This window comes from Condylura cristata, unplaced genomic scaffold (assembly GCF_000260355.1).
Source record: "Condylura cristata isolate star-nosed mole 26May11 unplaced genomic scaffold, ConCri1.0 scaffold00024, whole genome shotgun sequence".
NCBI classification, from domain to species: domain Eukaryota; kingdom Metazoa; phylum Chordata; class Mammalia; order Eulipotyphla; family Talpidae; genus Condylura; species Condylura cristata.
In genome coordinates this window covers 8,828,800-8,847,948 of record NW_004567125.1, presented here as the reverse complement: position 1 = coordinate 8,847,948, position 19,149 = coordinate 8,828,800, and the positions used below count along the sequence as shown (strand labels likewise).

General features: G+C 57.4%; 2 protein-coding genes across 2 annotated transcripts in view; both read right to left on the bottom strand.

The window, feature by feature from the left end:
• Positions 1-2,128: 2,128 nt before the first annotated feature.
• Positions 2,129-5,060, bottom strand: ACKR1 (atypical chemokine receptor 1 (Duffy blood group)). The gene is made up of 2 exons (XM_004688075.2): positions 3,491-5,060; positions 2,129-3,144 (listed from the first exon to the last, which is right to left on the bottom strand). Exons 1-2 carry the CDS (start codon positions 3,509-3,511, stop codon positions 2,176-2,178), a joined length of 990 nt encoding a protein of 329 aa, XP_004688132.2. The 5' UTR covers positions 3,512-5,060; the 3' UTR covers positions 2,129-2,175.
• A 91-nt stretch (positions 5,061-5,151) lies between these two features.
• The window catches only part of CADM3 (cell adhesion molecule 3), a 29,717-nt gene continuing 15,719 nt past the window's right edge, over positions 5,152-19,149 (bottom strand). Inside the window, exons 2-9 of the mRNA XM_004688363.2 lie at positions 15,191-15,331; positions 14,297-14,449; positions 13,545-13,682; positions 13,020-13,190; positions 11,008-11,098; positions 10,552-10,721; positions 8,086-8,214; positions 5,152-7,322 (exon numbers count right to left, since the gene is read on the bottom strand). Of these exons, the coding sequence (XP_004688420.1) occupies positions 7,204-7,322; positions 8,086-8,214; positions 10,552-10,721; positions 11,008-11,098; positions 13,020-13,190; positions 13,545-13,682; positions 14,297-14,449; positions 15,191-15,331 (1,112 nt within the window). The 3' untranslated portion in view covers positions 5,152-7,203. The remainder of the gene's footprint in view (positions 7,323-8,085; positions 8,215-10,551; positions 10,722-11,007; positions 11,099-13,019; positions 13,191-13,544; positions 13,683-14,296; positions 14,450-15,190; positions 15,332-19,149) is intronic.

Sequence of the window (19,149 nt, the reverse complement as noted above, 5' to 3'; positions counted from 1 at the left end):
AAGACGCCGATTCAGGCCAATTTGAGAGAGGCTGGTGCTGCCTGGTGGGTTAAATGCGGAGTAGGAGGGCCCAGGAAAGGCTTAAAGAGGTGACCGAGGTCAGGGTTAGACTCGAGAAGAGATCCAAAGACAAGGACTAGAGACCCAGATAAGGACTGGGAAAGGCCAGTGAGGGGCTGCAGAGTCTGCAAGGGAGCCGGGGAGATGACTTCTCCGGGGAGGCGGCTGGGCTGACCTCTTATCAGCGGCAGACGGCTGCCGGCGGCTGCTTCTGAGGTCCCTGAGGGAGATGGTGAGCACAGAGCTCTGGGATCTATCTGTCCCCGGAGGAGAGGATTTCCATCTGGAGGCGCGGCTGGGAGCAGATAAGACAAGCCCTAGTCTCCGCGAAGCCTTTCTGCAACCTGCTGACCCTGGCCGATCCAGGAAGGGAAAGTGCCTTCTCCCTTCAACGAGGTCAGCCTGGAATCCAGCCTCCTCAGGACGTCGGTGAGGTCGCTGAGCCTGAGAGCCCGGGCTGGAGGCGGACCAGCCGAAAGGGTACATTCGTGAACTGCGGTTGAGACCCTCACTTAAGGCAGGCTTGTAAATTACCCCCTATAGCGTCATCAGTTTTGCCTTTCGGTCTCAGAAAGTCTCCCGCGGCTAAAGTCGTCCCTAAGTCCCGCCTTTGAATTTAGGAGGCGCCAATCAGCAGCTAACGTGGCAGTTGCCAAGAGACAGGAGGTGGGGACTCAGAGGCTTTGTCAAGGCACCCACCTGGAAAATCCCCCACCTTTTTGCGAGCAGCTCCTGCCTGACCGGGATTCTCTACGTCATCTCTGCTCCTGTCTGCTGGCTCCTATCTATCTCCAAGCCCAAAGAGTCAAGCAGAAACGGTATAGGGGAGAAGCCAGGTTTAGCACATCTTTGAAAAATGGAAAGACCCTATCTGGATTCAGACAGATGTAAGGTACCTCTCAAGCTTCCCCAGCTGTTAATTGGGTTGGAGGGAGGAGCTCATTTCGTATGCAGAGTATCCTGGTGGAGGGTGACTTAGGTGGTGGCAATAGAAGTCATTTTCTCTAGGAAGAGAGGCTTATTCCTTGCCTTTCTAATCATCCCCCCAAATTGACATTAGGGGGCTGAAAACAAAACCCTCCCGTTCTCAAGCTATGGAAGCTTGACGTGTCCTGACGAGACAGCTAAAACAGTGGGCAATATATAAGAAAGGGGTGCCCTGGGCATAGGGCACAGTGTGGATGGTGGAGGGAAAGATGGGGGGTGTGGGGGTAGGAGAGAAGGGTTTGTTTCCAGAGTTGGGGAAATCTGGAGAATTCTCAGATGAATCAGACTCCTCCCCTTTATGTTTTTCACGTCTCAAAACTTCTCAAAACTGTAAACATCCTACACAGAAAGGACTAGGTATAGAAACCAAAAACTCATTTGGGGATGGTGTGAGTCATAACTCCTGCTTCCATAGCTTGAGAATAAGGATGGAGAGCAGATGGGGTGGGGGAGGGGCTGGGTCAGAGGGCACACAGGTGAGCTGCTAGGGAAGCAGCAGGTATTGTGGAGGTGGGTGCCAGTAACTGGAGACACACAGCAGGATTAGGGTCACGCTGAGCCTGCATATGAGAGAGATGATTCCCAGAAGGCAGCTTTTAGAATTATCTTGGTATGTTCCCTGCGTACAGAAAGGTCCAGCAGGATGCTTCTCCCCACCTCTCTCGCCACTGCCACTCTCGGCTCTAACCACAGCCAACAGGTTATCAGGGCGACAGAGGGGAAGGGAAGCCGCAGGCCAGGTACGAAGGCCATGCTCTGGCTCATCCCCTGCCCTCCCCTGCTTCTTATCCTCCAGCATTTGTTCTTTGCACCAACTCCCTTTTTTCTTTAACTGGGAAGCCCTCTCCTCCAGATTTTTAGGCTTATCTGCTCTTCTCATAGTCTGACAGTTCTTTCCTTGAGGCAACAATAATCCCATTCCCAGGGGAACCTCTGTGTGCCCTGTGTAGGGGTATCCGGGCATCTTTGTCCTCCCCAGATCAGCTAGGAAGACAGGAGTGTCTGGCGTGAAACGTCTCCCTCTCCTTTCCCCGTCCTCTTCTCTCCGTTCTTTGATGAAATAAGAAACCACCCACTTCATAAAAAAGCAGCATAGACTTTAATACAGCTTTGCAGGTGGGCAGGGGGCTAGGACTTGCCGCCAAGGGTGTTGGGATGAGAAGACTGTCCCACTGGGACAGGGAGGGAGGGCAGCACATTGCTAGTGGCTTGGTGGCAGGACAGGGCCAGGAGCAGGGGGGTGGCCACACAGTGCAGAATGGCCAGGGCTTCTGCCAGGTGCAGCAGCAGGTCCAAGGCCTGCTGAGCTGTACATGTAGACAACAACAAGACCCGGGACCTCACTAGGGAGTCCAACCCCAGAAGCACCCCATGAGGCCACCAGAAAATGAACCAGGCCCATAGAACATCAACCCAGGGACACGGCCCCCTGTCCAATGCCTTCTTCAGCCCCTTGGCTCCCAACAAACCCAGTGGCAACACAATGAAGATGGCAAAACAGGCTGCTGTGTGTACGGCCTGCAAAGGCCCCCACCCCCTGCTGATGGTACAGAGTCCCTCAGAATTACCACCGGCCAGGGTGATCGGCAGCCCCAAGAGTACAGCTGCCCCCCAAAGTCCCACTGTGAGCATCACAGTGAGCCGTGGGACTCGGCCAGCACCCAGCTTGGGGCCCAGGCAGGCCCTGCACCCTATCAGCAGAGCCTGGGCAAAGGCAGAACCATACCAGATTAGGAGGGCCATGTGGCACAGGGGGTCGCTGTCAGCACCACGCAGCCCTGGTGCGAGGATGGGCAGCACGATGCTGAAGAGGGCGCTGCCCACAGCCAGCTGTGCCAGGACTGGCCGGTCAGCGCAGTGCTGCCAATGGAAGAGCGGCCTGAAGAGTGCGAAGAGGACGGTCCCGCTAGCCAGGATGCCCAGGATGCTGGCCAGGAGGAAGAAGGGCAGCGAGGACTCATCCAGCAGGTTACAGGAGTGGCAGGGGGCAGATAACTCCAGCCCAGAATCATTATAGTCATAGGAGATGTTATCCAAAATCTCGTTTCCAAAGTCCAACTTACTGAAGTTCTCGTCAACGAGGACGGAGGAGTCCACCTGCAGGACAGGCCGAGGCACCATCAGGGCACAGCCACCCAGAGGCCTCCAGGGGGCTGGGGGCACAGGGGTGGCGGTTGGAGCCCAGGAGCCAGTGTGTGAGGAGGGCGAGTGGAGGAGCAGGAGCGGGACATGGGAGGCCCTGGAGGGGGCGTGGGCAGGACTGGGAGTGAGGGAAGAGCATGGATGGGAGGGACTGAGAGCAAATGGAGAGGGAGGAGTGGGGGGCCCAGGTGAGGGGGGGGGAAAGGAAGAATATTAAATGTTTAAGACAAAGCAAGAAGAGAGGAGTGAAGGCAGGAGGCGGCCGCCTGCAGGGAGGGCTGGCTTGGAGGGCTGCACTCACCCGGGGCTGACAGTTCCCCATGGCTCCTGGCTCTGGCAGGTTGGAGAGAAGACCGGGCGCCTGTCCTTGGCTGTGGCTCTGAGATAAGTGCGGGCACTAATGAGGACTGGGGTGGGTGGGGCATCCAGGAAACCTTTACCCCACACCCTCTCCTGCCCACGCCTCAGCCAAAAGGGGCACTGGCCCAGTTTCCTGTTTTGAGGTTGGATCCTGCTGGTGGACCTGAGGGAGCTTCCCGGGAAAGGGAATAGGTGGGCCCAGAAAGCGGGTATTTCCCTGAAGGTGGAAAGGGAAACCAAGAAGCCAGGGGCTTTCCATCAAGAAGTGCTCCTTCCGGAACAGGAAGGAAGAGGGGCCAGGAGAAGAGTGAGACAGATTAAGACATGCTGGGAAGTGCAGGGGGCAGCAGGTGACCCTCCCTCCTCCTGTCTCCTGAGCTCCTTCCACAGGAAGAGTGCAAAGGCCGAGCTGTGCGAGTGGGGGTGGTGTCTGTGGGCTGGGAGGGTGCTGATGGTAACTGCGCTATGGGAGGGGCTGAGCGTTTCTGTGAGTGTGAAACGTGGCTACTGACACCTGGGGGTCTTGTGGCAGCGCTCCTGGAGTCAGGCGGGAGGTGCTTGTCTGCACTGGTGCATGGATGTGCTGCCCTTGAGCACCTCTGAGTGCCGGTATGAGTGGGTGTCTGGGTGTGGGCAATGCCACATTAGGTCTAATTGTCCATGGGGTGGGGGTGGGGGTGGGGGCAGCCTGCAACATAAAGCTGCTCTGGGTGGCTGGACACTGGCTGAGCCAACTGTGGGCATGGTGGATGCCTCTTCCATCCAAAAGGACATCTGACAAATTTCTGTAGGCTCTGGGGATGGTGGGGCTGTGGGGTATCCGTGAGCCATATTTCTGCTGGGTACGCAAGCCTCTGGCAAACTGCTAAGTTGGCCTGGTGTCAGCAAGACATAAGTTTCTAATGGGGAGGGGGTTGCAGAGATTAAGGGTGTCCTCCCTGTGCCAGTCTCCACCCTTCCCCAGCCCCAGCCCTAATTCTCCATGCCCTCTGCTGGTTCGCCTAACCCCTCGACCTCCCACCTTATGTCCTTGCTTGGGAAAACAGCCCAGTCATTGGAAGGGGTGAGTCACAGCACTAGGGTTTCTGGATAAGACAGTGCCTTCATCTGCCCAGGAAAGCAGGGGGTGTTCTCATTCCAATTGTCCAACAGTTTCTCTCCATCCAAAGGGGGTGTGGAGGGAGGGGGGGCAGGGTGGAAGCAGGGACACGGGACAGATGGTCCCTCCGGGGACACCGGCTCAGCTTCCAGCTCCACTCCAGAGATTGGAAAGTGAGTTTGAGGGGCTGTTGGTGCTGTCTCGGGTGGTACTGAAATGTTCACCTCTATCTCCACCTTCCCTAGTCCAGCCTGGCAGATGGCAGTGGGGGGTGACTGTCAGACACCCCCAAACACTCTAGAAGCAAGGGCCCAGACCAGCCAAAGAGGTGAATGAAGTTCTTCCTCTGGAAAGTTATATTGTTTGCACGCAGAGATGATCTGGGGTGCGGCTTGGCAGGACACAAACCCCCACCCCCACCATTGGGAGGTGCCAGGTGAGGGGTCACACATACACACACCCTCACAGGAACAAGAGGAGCAAGAAGGAGGCAACCCAACAACACGGGTAATCAGATATATTGAGGGTGGCCCCTCGGAGATTAGCACAGGAGTTAGAAAGATTATAAAGATACACGACCCCTTCCCTGTTCCCGCCCCCCCCACAGACAGACTCGCACAGCACAGGCCCGCCCCCCGCCCCCGTACAAATATGGCTTCTGTGTAATGTGGACAGAGTGGTTCAGCTCAAAGAGGAAGTCTTTTCCCAAAAGCGTGTGCTGGGAGAGAGGGAGCCCAACAGGCCCGGGGCCTGAGGTTCCCTGCTGCTGTAAGAGGAGGGCCCTGGCTCAGGTGGGGGCTCCTGGGTGCCTGGGGCCTAACCAGCGGCTGGAAGAGTCACAGGGCAGTACCTGAACTGAAGGTGAGCAGAGCTGCCGAGGGAGGCAGCCCCCCATCTGCACCCCCTGAGTTGTCAGAGCAGGAGGGTGTGGGGGGGACGGGGGAGGGGCGGGGAGAGGGGTGTGGGAGGGGAAGAGGGCTGCCTCATCTCCAGGCCAACCGGCTCCCGCCAAGGAAGACAAAATGGAAAGCAGGGTGGAGATCGGAGGGGTGCCGGGTGGTAGATCATTCCAGCCCTTGACACACCGGGCTCAGACTATGGAAAAAAAAGGGCGTCGTTCCCGAGTCAGCGCCAGGGAGAGGCCTGAGGGGTGCAGAGCAGGGGCTTCGGCACTGACTCCGCCGCTCTGGGAAGGGAAATCGGGGCGGGGCCGAGGGCTCTGGTTTCGGGAGAGGTGGGATGGACACTGCTGCGAAAACGTGCCAGGCCGGCTCCTCACGACAGAGGGGCCCCCGGGCTGGCACGGGCGGCGCCAGCAGGGAGCCACGTCCCAGGTGGGCACAGAGCCGACAGGCCCTCCGCGCCCCGAGCCTCCTTTTCATGCCCCGCAGCCCGCCCACCAGCCTAGGACCCTCTGCCTCTCCCTCTCACACACAGGAACACACATCCACACGTACACACACATCCACATGTGCACGACACACACACGTGCACACTCACGGACACACCCACAGATTCACATTATCCCTTAGTTGGGGCAGGAAACAGCTCAGAGCAGTGAAGCGCCTTTAGTATTTTTGTTGTTATATCTGCCTGGCTGCTGCTGGGGTTGGGAGCCTGGGGGACACAGGAGGGCGCAGCTCAAAGTGGGGGAGAGGAGCCGTGACAGGCGGGGCTCGGTGCATCAGTCCAGGGCCTGGATGGGGTGGGGCCCTTGGGGGAAGAGGACGCAGTCGGGACTCCCAGCAACAGGGCCTCTCCTACCCCCAGCAACAGCGCCTCTCCCACCACGGCTGGAGAGAGGAGGGCACCTCGCCCGCTCCCCTCCAAGGGTGGCTCTGTGCAAGGCGCCTGGGCTCCGATCATTGGGAGCGGGGCAGGGTCCCCTCCGCCATCCTCCTCGCCAAATGCACCCGTCTTGCAGGCCGGGGTCCTCCCTGTGCTGCAGCCTGGGTCCCTGCGTGGCTGCGTGCCATCTGTGGTCAATGCTGGGGACCCCTTCCACCCCCTGCCCATTGCAGGGAGGGACGGGAGGGAGAGGGGTGTGAGGACGGCACCCCAGTCCACAATCCACAGCTAGAGAGGCGTGACTACGAGGAAGTCCCACCTCTGGCTCCTGTCACACTGTCCTGTTCCTGGGGGGTGGGAAGGCGCTCCGTTGTTGAGGACTGGGCGCTGGTGAGACCCCGGCCAGACCACCCGCGCCTGCCCTGTCGTGACCCTCACCTCTTCTCCTCACAGTCCAGGATTCTGCTTTTCTTACCCAGGGCCCCTGCCCCTCCAGCCTGGAGACAGATTTGATTTGGGATTGTTACAAAAATAATAATAACCCAAACGCAGAGAAGCCATGGAAAGGGCTGAGGGCAACCCTCCCCCCGCCCTCCTCCCTCCCCATTCCAAACCGAGTACAAAACGCACCCGAAGCAGACATTCTGTACAGGGGTGGGGGCCGGGGAGCAAGCGGGAGGGCGGCCCTGGGGTCGCTCTGTACAAGTCCGGTTGGTAGTGCCCAGCAGTCCCCGTGGGGCCCTGGGGGCGCAGAAGGTGAGGGCGCCCTAGATGAAATACTCCTTCTTGTCGTCACCACCCGACTGCCCGCCCTCGGCGTTGATGATGGCCGTGTCAGCATCTGGGGCGTCGTCGGAGCCTTTTGCCTCGTGGGTCAGGTAGGTTCCTGGGGAGAGAGGGCCTACCGCTTCAGCTTCCAAGTCCCCTGCTGGACACCTGCCTCCCCCCACACACACCTGCTCCTGTGGGTGTTTTCCCTCCGACCGAATCTGCAGCCTCTGACCACCCCCACGCATTCATAGATCCTGCCTTTATTTAGAAGCTCATTCATCACACAGTCAAAAAACCATCTGAGCACGTGTGTATCTGTGTGCAAGCACATGTGTGTCCAGCTATGTGCCCGCAATGCCGGTGCGTGCGATTACGCACCCACACGCCTGCCTTTACACGTGCGAGATGTGCTGGCACAGTTGTGCGTGCCTGCCTCTGTGCACACGTGTGGTGTGTCTGCACATACATGTGTGAGAATGCACAGGCACCTGCTGTGTGCGGGCCTGTGCCCGTGTGCATACGCTTGAGAGGGGGTGAATGGAAAGCGGTCAGCTGTGAGTGGTCAGTCATGCTCTGGCTTGCATCTGGTCAGCCCGGGTGGTTGGAGTGCCCTAGAAGCAGTCACGGCAGGCGTGTGAGCAAAGATGTGTGGAGGAGGAGAGCTGGTGGGCAGGGCTGCAGCTGACCGCATGGTAAGGCCCGATTCTATGTGAATGGCCCAGCTGAGGGGACTCCGTGCGGGGTTGCTGGTGCCCAGTACCACAGCAGGGCTGCATTTTTCTTTCCCAAACACTCCAAGGAGCTGACTGAGCCTTGAGGGCCCTCCCTGAAGCCCCAAGCCAGTCCAAGGCTCCCCCGCACTCCCTCGGGCGGCTGACCTTTGTGCCGAATCAAATAGTGTCCGAGGAAGATAAGCAGGATGAGCAGCAGGAAGACGATGAAAGCCACAATCCCACCAATGATGGCGTGGTAGGTGCTGGGGGACGACGAGGGCAGCGGGCTGGGGTCTGCGGAGAGGGGTGCACAGGTCAGATCTGGGGAGACCCTTCCCGGGCAGCACCTTTGTCCCAGCCTGGGGTCATGGACAGCAGCAGGGAATCTGAACCAACCTTGTCAGGAGGACGAGGGCCATCGTTCAGCAGGGAGATGACTTACGTGTACCCTAGCTTTTTGGGTACCGTCTGGAACACAGTAATCGTTAAAATAGAATCGGTGTATTCAGGAATAAACAGATAAATCTGCTCACGGTCAGGCCTTTCAGCAAAATTCATGGTACTGGAGCTTGACCTTGGCAAAACATCATTTCGACGTCTCAATCAACTCTCTCTATTTCTGGGGTACTGGGATATTCCTTCCCTATCTCTCCACTCTTCTCTTCCTGCTCCTGGATAGCCTGAACAGTTCTATCCTTTTCAGTCTATCCTCTGCCCTGAGGTCACCCAGGGAAAGAGCAGCGAGACCTGAAGAAACGGGGAAGTAGCACTCTCTAGCACCACATAAGACGTGAGGGACTGAGAGTCCCATGGAAGGAACAGCGTTCCTTCTTGGCAGGAGGGTTCTGGGTCGCAGCAAAGCCCCAGGCCCTGCCTGCCTGGCCTACACCCCTATCTTCTCTCCAGTGTGCAGCACTGGCAGGGACAGTGTCCAGCAATGCCCGCTGCCATCTGCAGAGGGAGGGCGCAGCCCTCACGTGCCCAACATCACATGGGCCGCAGGTGTGGCCTCCCCAGGAACAGCGGCGGGAGACCTGCTGCTCCTGCACTGACTCAGCTGGAGTTTTGACGCCTCATTGACTCTTACACATCCGTCTTTCCTACCTTATGTCTCCAGGCTTGACGGGGCCAGCTTTTTAGTTCCTTTGCCCTTCTCCGCCTTATTTGAAAAGAAAACATTTATGTTCTGGTTTTTTGTGCTCTGCTTGGGAGGGAGGAGATGGGCGCAGACCTTGCATGAAAGGTGGTGCAGTGGTGTCCTCAGCAGGATCAAGGCAACTCATCCACTAGTTTTTTCCGGGGGCATCTTAGACACAGTCCCCACTAAATCAATCCCGGGAAGTCACTCCGGGAGCTATGGCAATGGTGAGTCCTTTGAAAATCATAGGCTTCCATTGCCAATAACCCTTGGGGACATCAACTGCCAGGCGCTACCACCAAGTAGACAGAACTCATTCTGGAGAGTTGGAGTCTATCACTAGATGCTCCTGCCAGCCTGGCCGATGCAGTAACTGTCTCGACCACTAGGTGTCAGCACTGGGAACAGAGGCGCCACAGAACCTGCTATTGGCCCAGGGAGAGGATTCTGCAAGGTCCAGGACCAGACAAGGGTCAACAAGACCCAGGTCTGGCTCTCTGGCTCTCAGAACAGAGGAGGAGGTCAGCAAGGCTTAGGACCTCCGGGGGCAACCAGGCCTCATGGGAAGGTCATCAAGATCCAGAACTGATACTTTCAGCATTGGGTGGGTCAGCAAGGTCCAGGACCGCCCCTGGGGTGAGGGTCAGTAAGATCCAGAACCAGCTCTTTGGGGGTGGGGGTGGCGGGGTCAGATCCTGGGCACAGGAACTTCCTTTTGCCAGCAATCCTTCTCCTGTCTGGAGAGCTCTGGGAACCACTCAGACGCTGTCCTTCCTTGCTCCTGGCACCTGCAGCAGCTGGGTGAGCTGTGCGAGGCCGGAGTCAGATCACCCCAGCCGCACACTGGTCCCAAGACTTCAGGGCTAACCCCGCTAGGCTCCCCACTGCGTCAGCAAGCATTTCATGGGGCGGGGGAGGGGTTTAAGTTCCCCTCCACCCCTTATCCTAGGAAAGGTCTAAAATTCAGGCCTCCTACAGTTCTCCAGAGGCAGCCCTCTGTGCTCGCTGTCACTGCTGCAGCTGGGCCGGGGTCGGGTCACATCCTGGGAGGTGCTTTGGGGAACAGCAGCGCCCAGCCCCTCAGCAGATGCGGCCTCTGAGAAGACCCTCAGCAGAAGGCAGGCACAGTGCGTCCACGGTCTGCACCCAAACTCGCCCCGGCGTGGGGGTGGAGGGGGGCAGTGGTGGAGAACAGCCCACTGCAGCAGAGGGAGAGGCAGTTACACCCGCGGGGAGGCGGGGCCTCTGCGCACACAGTATGACTCTTGGCGCAGGGTGGGTGCAGGGCCTGGAGGTGGCGCCATCTGAGTCAGCATCTCAGCATCGCCACACAGGCAGCAAGATCCCACGCTCTGCGGGCTTCCTGCCCACACCGCCAGAGTGCACTGGGGCGAGTGGCCCGAGGTTCTAGCCCCCCCCCATCTTCTCCAGGCGGGGGAAAGCGTGGGCCAAGATGGACACAGAAGGGCAGGTGCTGGTGGGACGGGGCTCACCGTTCACGTTGAGGTTGTAGTAGGCCTTGTAGCTGCCCATGTTGCTGGTGGCCGTGCAGCCATAGACGCCGCTGTCGCTCTTGTTGAGGAAGGGGAAGATCAGGGCCCTGTCCTGGGTCATCTTCAGGGGCGGCACGCTGCCCTCCTTTTCCCACAGAAACTGCTGGGGGCTGTGGAGACAGCAAGAGCAGAGTTGATCCGGAGGCAGTGGGGAGAGGCAGTGGGCCGGAGCTGAGGGAACGGAAGTCACCAGGTGCAAGGAGCCCAGAGCTGCTCCGGGAAGGACTCTGGTGCTGGCTGCTCCTGGGGCTTCATTTTGGGGAGGAGGGAGATCTCTTAGTTTGCATCTTACTCAGCTGGGCTCCCTCAGGGGATGGAGGTGGTTAGACAGACTCAGGGAAACAGGGGCTCTGCAGACAACAGGAAAGGGAGATGGGAGAGCACGGAGCTTCTTACGTAGGGTTGCCACGGCTTTCACAGTGCAGCAACAGCCTCTGGCCCTCTCGGGGGTGTAGTGGCTCTGGTCTAATCACTGCTGTCGGTGTGTCTGTGGAAAAGATGGTATCAGTGCAAAATCCCCACGCTGAGAAGGAGTCACCGTGTCTCAAACCACTCAGCTGAGCATTGCAGCTTCTTGTCAAAAGCCTCCAGAGCCCAGCAGCTGTGAACAAGACTTTCCTCCAGCTTGCGTGAGCCCTGAATGTGCCAGGCGCTTGCAGCGAAACCTTGCAGAGGTAAAACTCTGGGACTGTGTGGGAGCCAGGGGCTGTCTGACCAGGGAGCCAACCAGCGGGCACGAGGCTCCTCTGAGCCCAGGACTCTGCCCAGCATGCAGATGGATCGAATATATAATTTCGACAGAAGAAATAACCTTGAGCTTGCTCATGGGCTCACAGCCTCTCAATCCTCTCTGCTCTGCAAGAAACTCCCACAGGCAGTGACGCCCAAATACGAGTGGTCGATTTTAGTGGGGGAGATGAAATGCAGGCCTTGCCACAGGAGGGGCAAGGTGGTCCTCTGACTGCAAAGAGGCACAGACACCCGAGGATGGCCCTGCATAGGGGTGCCAGCTCCCTCCCCTGCTGATGCCGCAGGGCTTCAGGGAGGCCAGCTCCAGGTGGTAGCTTAGAACAACACAGTCAGATGCTGGTTTGGAGCAACAAAGAGCAGCACCTCCCCCGAGGACAGAGTCGACCTTCACCGGGGTTGACGTTGTTTCCTTTACACCAAACAAGACAAAGAGAACAGGTCAGGTGAGGGCATAGGTGTGCAGGGCCCACAACCACAGGAAGCTCAGCACGGGGCCTGAGGCATGGCCTTGTCGGCTGGCTGTTGGTCACAGGTGGGCCCGGAGGTCCCTGGAGAGGAAGGCCAGATGGTCTGGAACCTCCCTGAGAGAGCTTGGGACTCAGACAGCAAAGAGAACACTGGAGTTTACCGAGTCCTGCCAGACTATTTCTTTCATACTCATGACAGTTCTGCAAAGGGAGCAAGAACCACTGAGAATAAATGCTGTGGTGGAAAAAGGGCACAGCCCCCAAGCAGGGGGACCGGGTGAACCCCCAGGCTTCCAACTTCCAGGCGGAGGCTCTGCCAGTCTACTGCTGCAAGTTCAAGGTTGACTTAAACAGCCCTGAAGCCAGGACTAGCTCTTCCCTAGCAAAGAGATGCAGGGTTCTGGTTATTTTAGAAAACCACCCAGCCTTCAGGTAAGATGCATTACTTTATAACTCACTGTATTCTGTCTTTGTACTTTATTTTCCTTTCCAGTTGGTTTCTCCACCCAGATAGGTTTTTTTTTTTTTTTTAAATCTCTAAACTTTCCCAGAGGAGGGTCCTATTGATATTCAAGGCAGATTCCATAGAGGACAAGGACCCCTGGGGAGGTTGGGGGCAGAGCTGGGGCAGAGAGGACAACATGCAGAGGGCAAAGCCCCAAGTTGTGGCAAGAGATGTCTTCCTGCCCCCACATTCTCCTGAAATCACAGTATGTTCCACCAGGGGCCTCGCTGACCCCACATTCATCTTCTCATGTAGTGAGAAGAGAATCAAGCTCAGTGGCAGAGTGATTTTCTGACCATCGCACAGCCTGCGGAGGAGGCGAGCTGATGAGAACCTGGCCCCCGTACCCCTGCTCTGCTTGTCGGCACAGTGCACACTTGGCTGCACACACAGGCCTCGCCGGGGGCCGGTAAGCGCACCCACTTTGTCAATAAAGCTTTATTGGCACACAGCCAGCTCATGCGTTCACGCATGGCAGCAACAGCAGCAAAGCAGTTGAGACACAGACCAGGTGGCCCTGAGCCTAAGAGGCTGGCTGTGGGCCCTTCACAGGGAAGTCTGCTGACCCTCGGCCTAGTCTCATCCGAGTCACGTCCTCGCTGCGTGCTTGGCTTTGTGTGGCCCCTTCACACCCGCCTCCCCCCGCCCCACCTCACACCCGCCCTCCTCCTCGTCCCAGGACATACACAACACTTCGATGCGCTGAGAGGTGGATCTGTCGGCTCCCTTTAGAGACTCGTGGTTCACAGCGCACACGATGTCCACTCCGTCATCTTCCCGGGAAACCTGGAATGTCACGGAGCTGCTCACGGTGAAGGTCTTACCATTGGGGTCTTCCTGTATTCGGGTTGGTTCTCCTAGAGAGAGACCAGCACACACAGACAGGTGAGCCCCTCACACAGGCAGTGCTCCCTGCATCCGTCAGCAGCAAGTCTCAACTCAGACCAGTTCAGAGAGTTGGGAGTGGACACAGGGAGCATGTGGGCCCCATGGCCCACACAGACACATGTGTCCCAGTGCACACATGCACACAGAGGCGTGGCCACAGGTGAGCACACGCATGCAACGCCTGTGTCCACACGGTTCTAGGCCATTCTCTGAACCACAGCTGGTGCGCACCGATACACACTGGTGCACGGGCGCCCTCTGCCCCTCCGCTCCCCACTCCGTCTTCCCATGGCCCCCCGGGGCCCCAAGCTGGCGGCACTCACCCTGCAGTACTTGGTCGCCCTTCTTCCAAGTGAGCTTGGCTGCAGGTTTGCTCCCGGAAGACTGACAGTTTAAAGTGACTGTCTCCTGTTCTCTCAACGATGACTTGTAGCCTGTGATTATGGGCTTCTGTGGGATTCCTGCCGTGGACAGGGTGGTCAGGAGAGAGAGGAGAAGCAGCGTGAAGTTACTCTCAGGTCTCCCTCCCAGGCGGCCTACCGGGACGCTTGGGCTACATGGGCTCTCTTTTGGTTTACGGAAGGGGGGTGACTACGGTGTCAGATTTTCCTGTGATCTCATCCATAGGACAGGAGGGGAGCCCCAGGCGGGGAGACACCCCACTTCTGAGACCTGATGAAGAATGCATTCACGGAGCAGCTGGGTGGCCACAGCCAGGGTGCAGCTCAGGGGGGCAGAGAAGGAAAGCACGCTGTAGGGTCGGGATGAGCGCAGGAGAGCAGCTGGGGGCTCGTCTTGGGGTTACCAGCAGAGCTGCCTGTACTCCTCAGGCTTCCCTCACGCGGTCCGAAGAGGGAGGTGGGTCAGTTAGCACCTTGCCTCTGTTACTGGGGAGGAAACTAGCTCAAGAGAGCAAGAGACGTGTCCAAGGGCAAAGAGCAAGCAGAGAGGAGAGCCCCAAGGTCCTCTCTGAGAACACACAGGACACCCTTTCCCCGGGGCTGGAGACTCCCCTGGCTCTGCTTTGGGGTGTGGGAGCCCTGCCTTAGGCAAAATGCGCAGGACGGGAGCTCACCCAGCACGGTGACCAGGGACTTGGCGGTCCTGACAGGCATGGTGAAGATGGAGCATGTGTACTCGCCCTCATCCGCCAGGGCCACGTTGCTGATGCTGATGCTGAGCTCGTGGTGCGTGGACCTGACCAGCTGGATCCGGTTGTCTCGAAGGGCTGGAGTGGGAGCAAAGTGTATGGCACCTGTCACTTACCCTCCAGGCCTCATCTGCATTTCTGATTTGGGGTAGTTCGGTGGGAGCAGAAAACTACTGAGTTTGATTAGTCTTGGCACCATTTGGTCACTTTTCCTTTTTTTCTTTTTTTTAAAGATTTGTTTATTTATGCATACAGAACTGGGGTACAGGCCAGAGAGGTGCAGGTGCAGTGAGAGGCTTCACCAGAGACAGAGTGGGGAGCAGGACAGGCCGACTGATGAAGTACGCTGCTGAGGGGAGCAGCGGGCGGGTCAGGAGAGGTCTGCCGCGCCGCATGGGCCAGCTCCAGGGCGGGGGTGGAACACACACTGAGGCGGCTGCAGCTTGCTTGCAGTGCTGTGCTTTAGCCCGCTGCGCCACCAGGGAGGGCCATTTGATCACTTTTCTATAGCAGTGGGTACAGGGGCCTCAGATCTACTGTGAAAGGGGAACTGGGCCTGGAGGCTTCCTTGAGAAATATGGGGGCACACTGACATCAGCAGTCACGTGTTGGGGGACAGCCATCCCAGTAGCCTGTGGGACGCATGTGCTTCAGTCACACTGACGTCCCCAGGACGCAGGAGGAGTCCTGGTGGTGCAGCCTCAGGAGCTTCTCGAGGCTACTTCCCATCTCTGCCCTTGGCCTCTGGACTCCTGGACCCATCTGGCCCATCGGCTCTGACCAGCCCGGGCCCCCTGGGGATCACTGAGGAGGCACTACCTCTCTTCTCTCCAAAGTAGAGCGTCTGCTGGGCGGGGTTGGACCACTGCAGGGACGAGTCGTCGTGTTCTCTCACTTGGCACTTGAGCACCACCGTACCGCCGGCCACCACTGTCTCGTCAGAGGTCCAGGGCTGGCTGTCTGCAGGAGGAGAACAGAGTGAGTCCACCTGTAGCTGGGCCTCAGCCACGGCTGGTCTCTGTGCTCTGACGGATTCACCCAGAACAACCGAGGTGTGGAGAGAGACAGGCCGCATTTCCCCCAGCTTTGAATACACAGAGAAAGCTCCCCTGTGGCGGGTTAGCTGAGTGAAAGTTCAGGGCCTCAGCGCCAGGCCGTGGGCCTCCACATGCCTCTCATTGCCCTGCCTTGAACACACGCACACACACACACACACACACACACACACACACACCGTCCTCGACCTCTGCTTCCGCACCCCTGACAAGGAAGCGGAGAACAGGGGCTGCTGAGCCTGCCTGAAGCTAACGGAGGGGACCCCCGCCCCCAGGATGGACATTCATTGACACAGAAAGCAGCTGGGAAAAGTGCAGACAAACAAGGAGGATACAAATTAAAAGCTGAAACATTTCACACAGATTTTTCACTTTCTCCTGCAATTGCTTCCCATCAAGCATCATTTCCCTGAACTTACTCCTGCGTTAGAGCTGCCAGCCTCCTGATACAAGAGCCCAGATCACCAGCCTGATGTTATTTTAAAGAGTAAAGAGATAGCGGTTTCCGTCCGATGTGATGGAAGTATGTTCTCTAGTCCTTCTTTCCTTAGTCAGGTCAACGAAAGGCAGGGACTAATAAGATACCATGTGGATGAACTCTTTGCACCCCCAAATGTGCCTCCGTCCTCCTCTGGCCTGGCAGTGGGACCCTGGACCAACACCCAGGGGCACCCCATGCTCCTGGCAGCATGGACCCCCCACTCCCAGGGTTATTCCCTCTTCTTCAGGACTGATTTTCTGTGGCCTGAACAGCACTGACCTTAACAGAGCTGACCCTCAATAAGCAACACTGTCCAGCCCTGATTCTGAATCTGAGGTGAGAGGCCTCCTCCAGCCATGTATGGAACCAGCATTGCTCATCCCCGGATAGGAAACTGGAGATGTATGTCTACGCTCTCTAATCCCCATGCTCCCTGTGACTCCAGCCCTGCCCTGCCCTGCCTCTGTGGCCTCTCTTTCTAGGCGCTCCTCTGTGGAAGGACCCTGCGGAGCGAAGGGGCGCAGGGTGACCAGCATGGGCCTCGGTGTGGTCTCCACCCTGCAGCACAAACCTGCTCCTTTTTGGAACCATAAAGATTAGCTCCGAGGGGATCCTGAGAGTCATGGAGTCCAACTGTCTCACTTACTGGTGCAGGCAAGGAGGCAATGGAGGTGAAATGTTTGTCCAGGACCAGCCTCCACAGCCAGTGACCCGGGGAGGCCCAGCCGGTTCTGCTCACAACTGCTCTTTCCTTCCCACGTCACTCATCTACTTGAGAATTAAAATGATGGTTTGGAGTAGCAAGCTGACGGAGTAAATCTGGACGTGATAGATTTCTTAAGTGTCTCAAAGGTCTGGGAAACCTTTTATTTACTGTTAGCCAACGGGTCTCCTCCTCCTCTTCAAGAGCGGATCTTCCTATGAAATCTTTCATAAGCCAAAATGGTGGCTTACAAGAAGCAAGTTAAAAAGAAGCAATTCTTGGCCCTCCCTGGTGGCGCAGCGGGTTAAAGCACAGCACAAAGAAGCTTAAGCCACTTCCGCATGAGTTCGATTCCCGCCTGCCCCTGGAGGAGACCACATGGCGTGGCAGACCTCTCCTGACCCGCCCGCTGCTCCCCTCAGCAGTGTACTTCGTCGATCTGCCTGTTCTGCACCCCACTCTGTCTCTGGTGAATCCTCTCACCCTCCGCATCTCTGGCCTGTACCCCAGTTCTGTATGAATAAATAAATCTTTAAAAAAAAAAAAAAAGAAGCAATTCTTTTATATGGAAATTTTTGGAGCATTCCCAGTCCCCCCACCCCAAGTAACCTGCCAGATCATAACAGGTCACACAGGAACCCTAAGGCTGCGCTAACCTGAGTGGCGGCAGGCTGTGATAAGCGCAGAGCCTTATCACAGGAGGGCGCTCGGCTGGCTGCTCCCTCTGGGGCTGCTGCAAACCCCCCCACCGAACGCTGCTTTCATTTTTTGCCATTTGCCATAGAAGCGAATTTCCCCTCCACTTTCTCTTGGTTACCGAAAACAGAACCTAGTGGGACTCTACCATAAAACTGGAGTGGTAGAACTTGAACTTTCACAGAGCTGGGGTGCCCGCAAGCCACCTTTTTGACTGGTAAACCCTTGTCCCCAGCTCCTTTGGGTGCAGTCTACCTGGACTGTCTTTCGAGAACCTCTTCCCCCCCTCTGCGGAGTACACGCCTTCTGGAATCATTTTGTGTAGGGACGCAGCTGCCGCGTGCTGTCATAAGGGAAGAAGGAGTAGGTGCAGAAGTCGGTGGTGTCAAACTAAGAACTAAAATCAAATGGAAAGAAGAGAGGAGCCGTGTGGTGATGAGTGGTGAGAACACGGGTGGAGGGACATGAGTGGGGGATGGTGTGAGGATGTGGAGGGTCCGGGGGGCCGTTGAGATAAGGCCTGGTTTCTCACCTTGACTGGCCAGCATGTCGGGGCTGCTCCAGACTGTGGAGCTGATGGCCTCGTGCACCGGAGCCAGAGTCCCCAGCTCCAAATCCTGCTCCTGCCAGTAGCCTGGGGAGAGAGTCTCCATCAAGGAAGAGCCCTGCGTGTGCCCTGCTACAGTGTGAGGCTGTGCTGCACTGTGGGCTGGGGGCAGGCTCGCCCGCCACATGCCCCAGAGTGGGGCTTCTCGCCAAGCGGGGTGATTACTGGAGTTCTGAAAAGGACTTGAGCTCCCCCTCCTCTCCAGGGGTGACCTGAAGGAGGATGCCAGATTTTGGCAGTCACATAACCTAGAGCCAAGGAGATCTTGGAGGTCATCTCCTCCAAGTCTCCCCCCTCACAGAGGATGGCAGTGAAGCCCATAAAGGTTCAAAGTGACTTCACTGGAGGTTACTACAGAAAAATAAAAGAGAACCGAAGATTTTTTTCATGCCTTCTCCTGGAATGAAGCTGCACCGTATTGTCTACTAGAATAACAGGTGATTAGAAAATATGTTCCCCTTGAATTCTTCTAATAAACCTGTAAAGTAAGCACTCAGGTGTTATCATTTCTACTGCACAGTGGAGACTGAATGAAGGGACTTGCCTGAGGTCACACAAGTAGGAGAATAAAGACTGGGAATTAAATGCCTGCTTCCAAAGCTTTCTTTGATTCAAGTAAGAGCCATGCCATTGAAGGCAGACCAATTAGGGTCGAGCAGTGACCCCAGCTTTCCCAGACTGCACCAGTGGGTGGACACTCAAATTCACACGTTTCCTGCCCACCCTGCGCCCCAGCCCCCTGACCCCGTACTCACCTACTCTGTGGCTACCCTACCCCTCCGCCCAGTCTCCGCCCCCCCCCCCCCCCGTGCCTCCTCAGCCCCCAGGCTGTGTGGACGTGAGGAGTATGGGTCTGTGGTGCTCAGCTTGGAGAGGGCGGAGGGACAAAGAACTGGGCAGGGCTGAGCGAGATTCTCTTCAGGGTCTCCCGCCTCTGCCCCGAGGCGGCCAATCACGTGCGCAAAGTCCAGTGAGCTCCCGCCAGCGGGCTGGCCTGGGCAGAGTCTGAGCTTCCGGGGACCCAGAAACTTGTCTGGCTCAGGGGAGCAAGGGGGCTCAAGGGTGGGGTACACCAGAGCTTGCCCCTGGCGCCAGGGAGGGTGACAGCTGGGCCTGGGGCTGAGAGGGAGGTTAAGGGATGCTGAGGGGGACTAGACAGAGCAGTGGGAGGTGGGTTTGGGGTCCTTGAAGAAGAAAGGGGACAGGGCTGTGAAAGAACTGCTTAATCTCTCCCAG

Bases quoted from the DNA above. Each gene is read 5' to 3' on its own strand.
- ACKR1 (XM_004688075.2), bottom strand. From the start codon at position 3,511: ATGGGGAACTGTCAGCCCCGG. The intron at 3,145-3,490 runs GTGAGTGCAGCC...CCTGTCCTGCAG, and splicing joins TGGGGAACTGTCAGCCCCGG to GTGGACTCCTCCGTCCTCGT.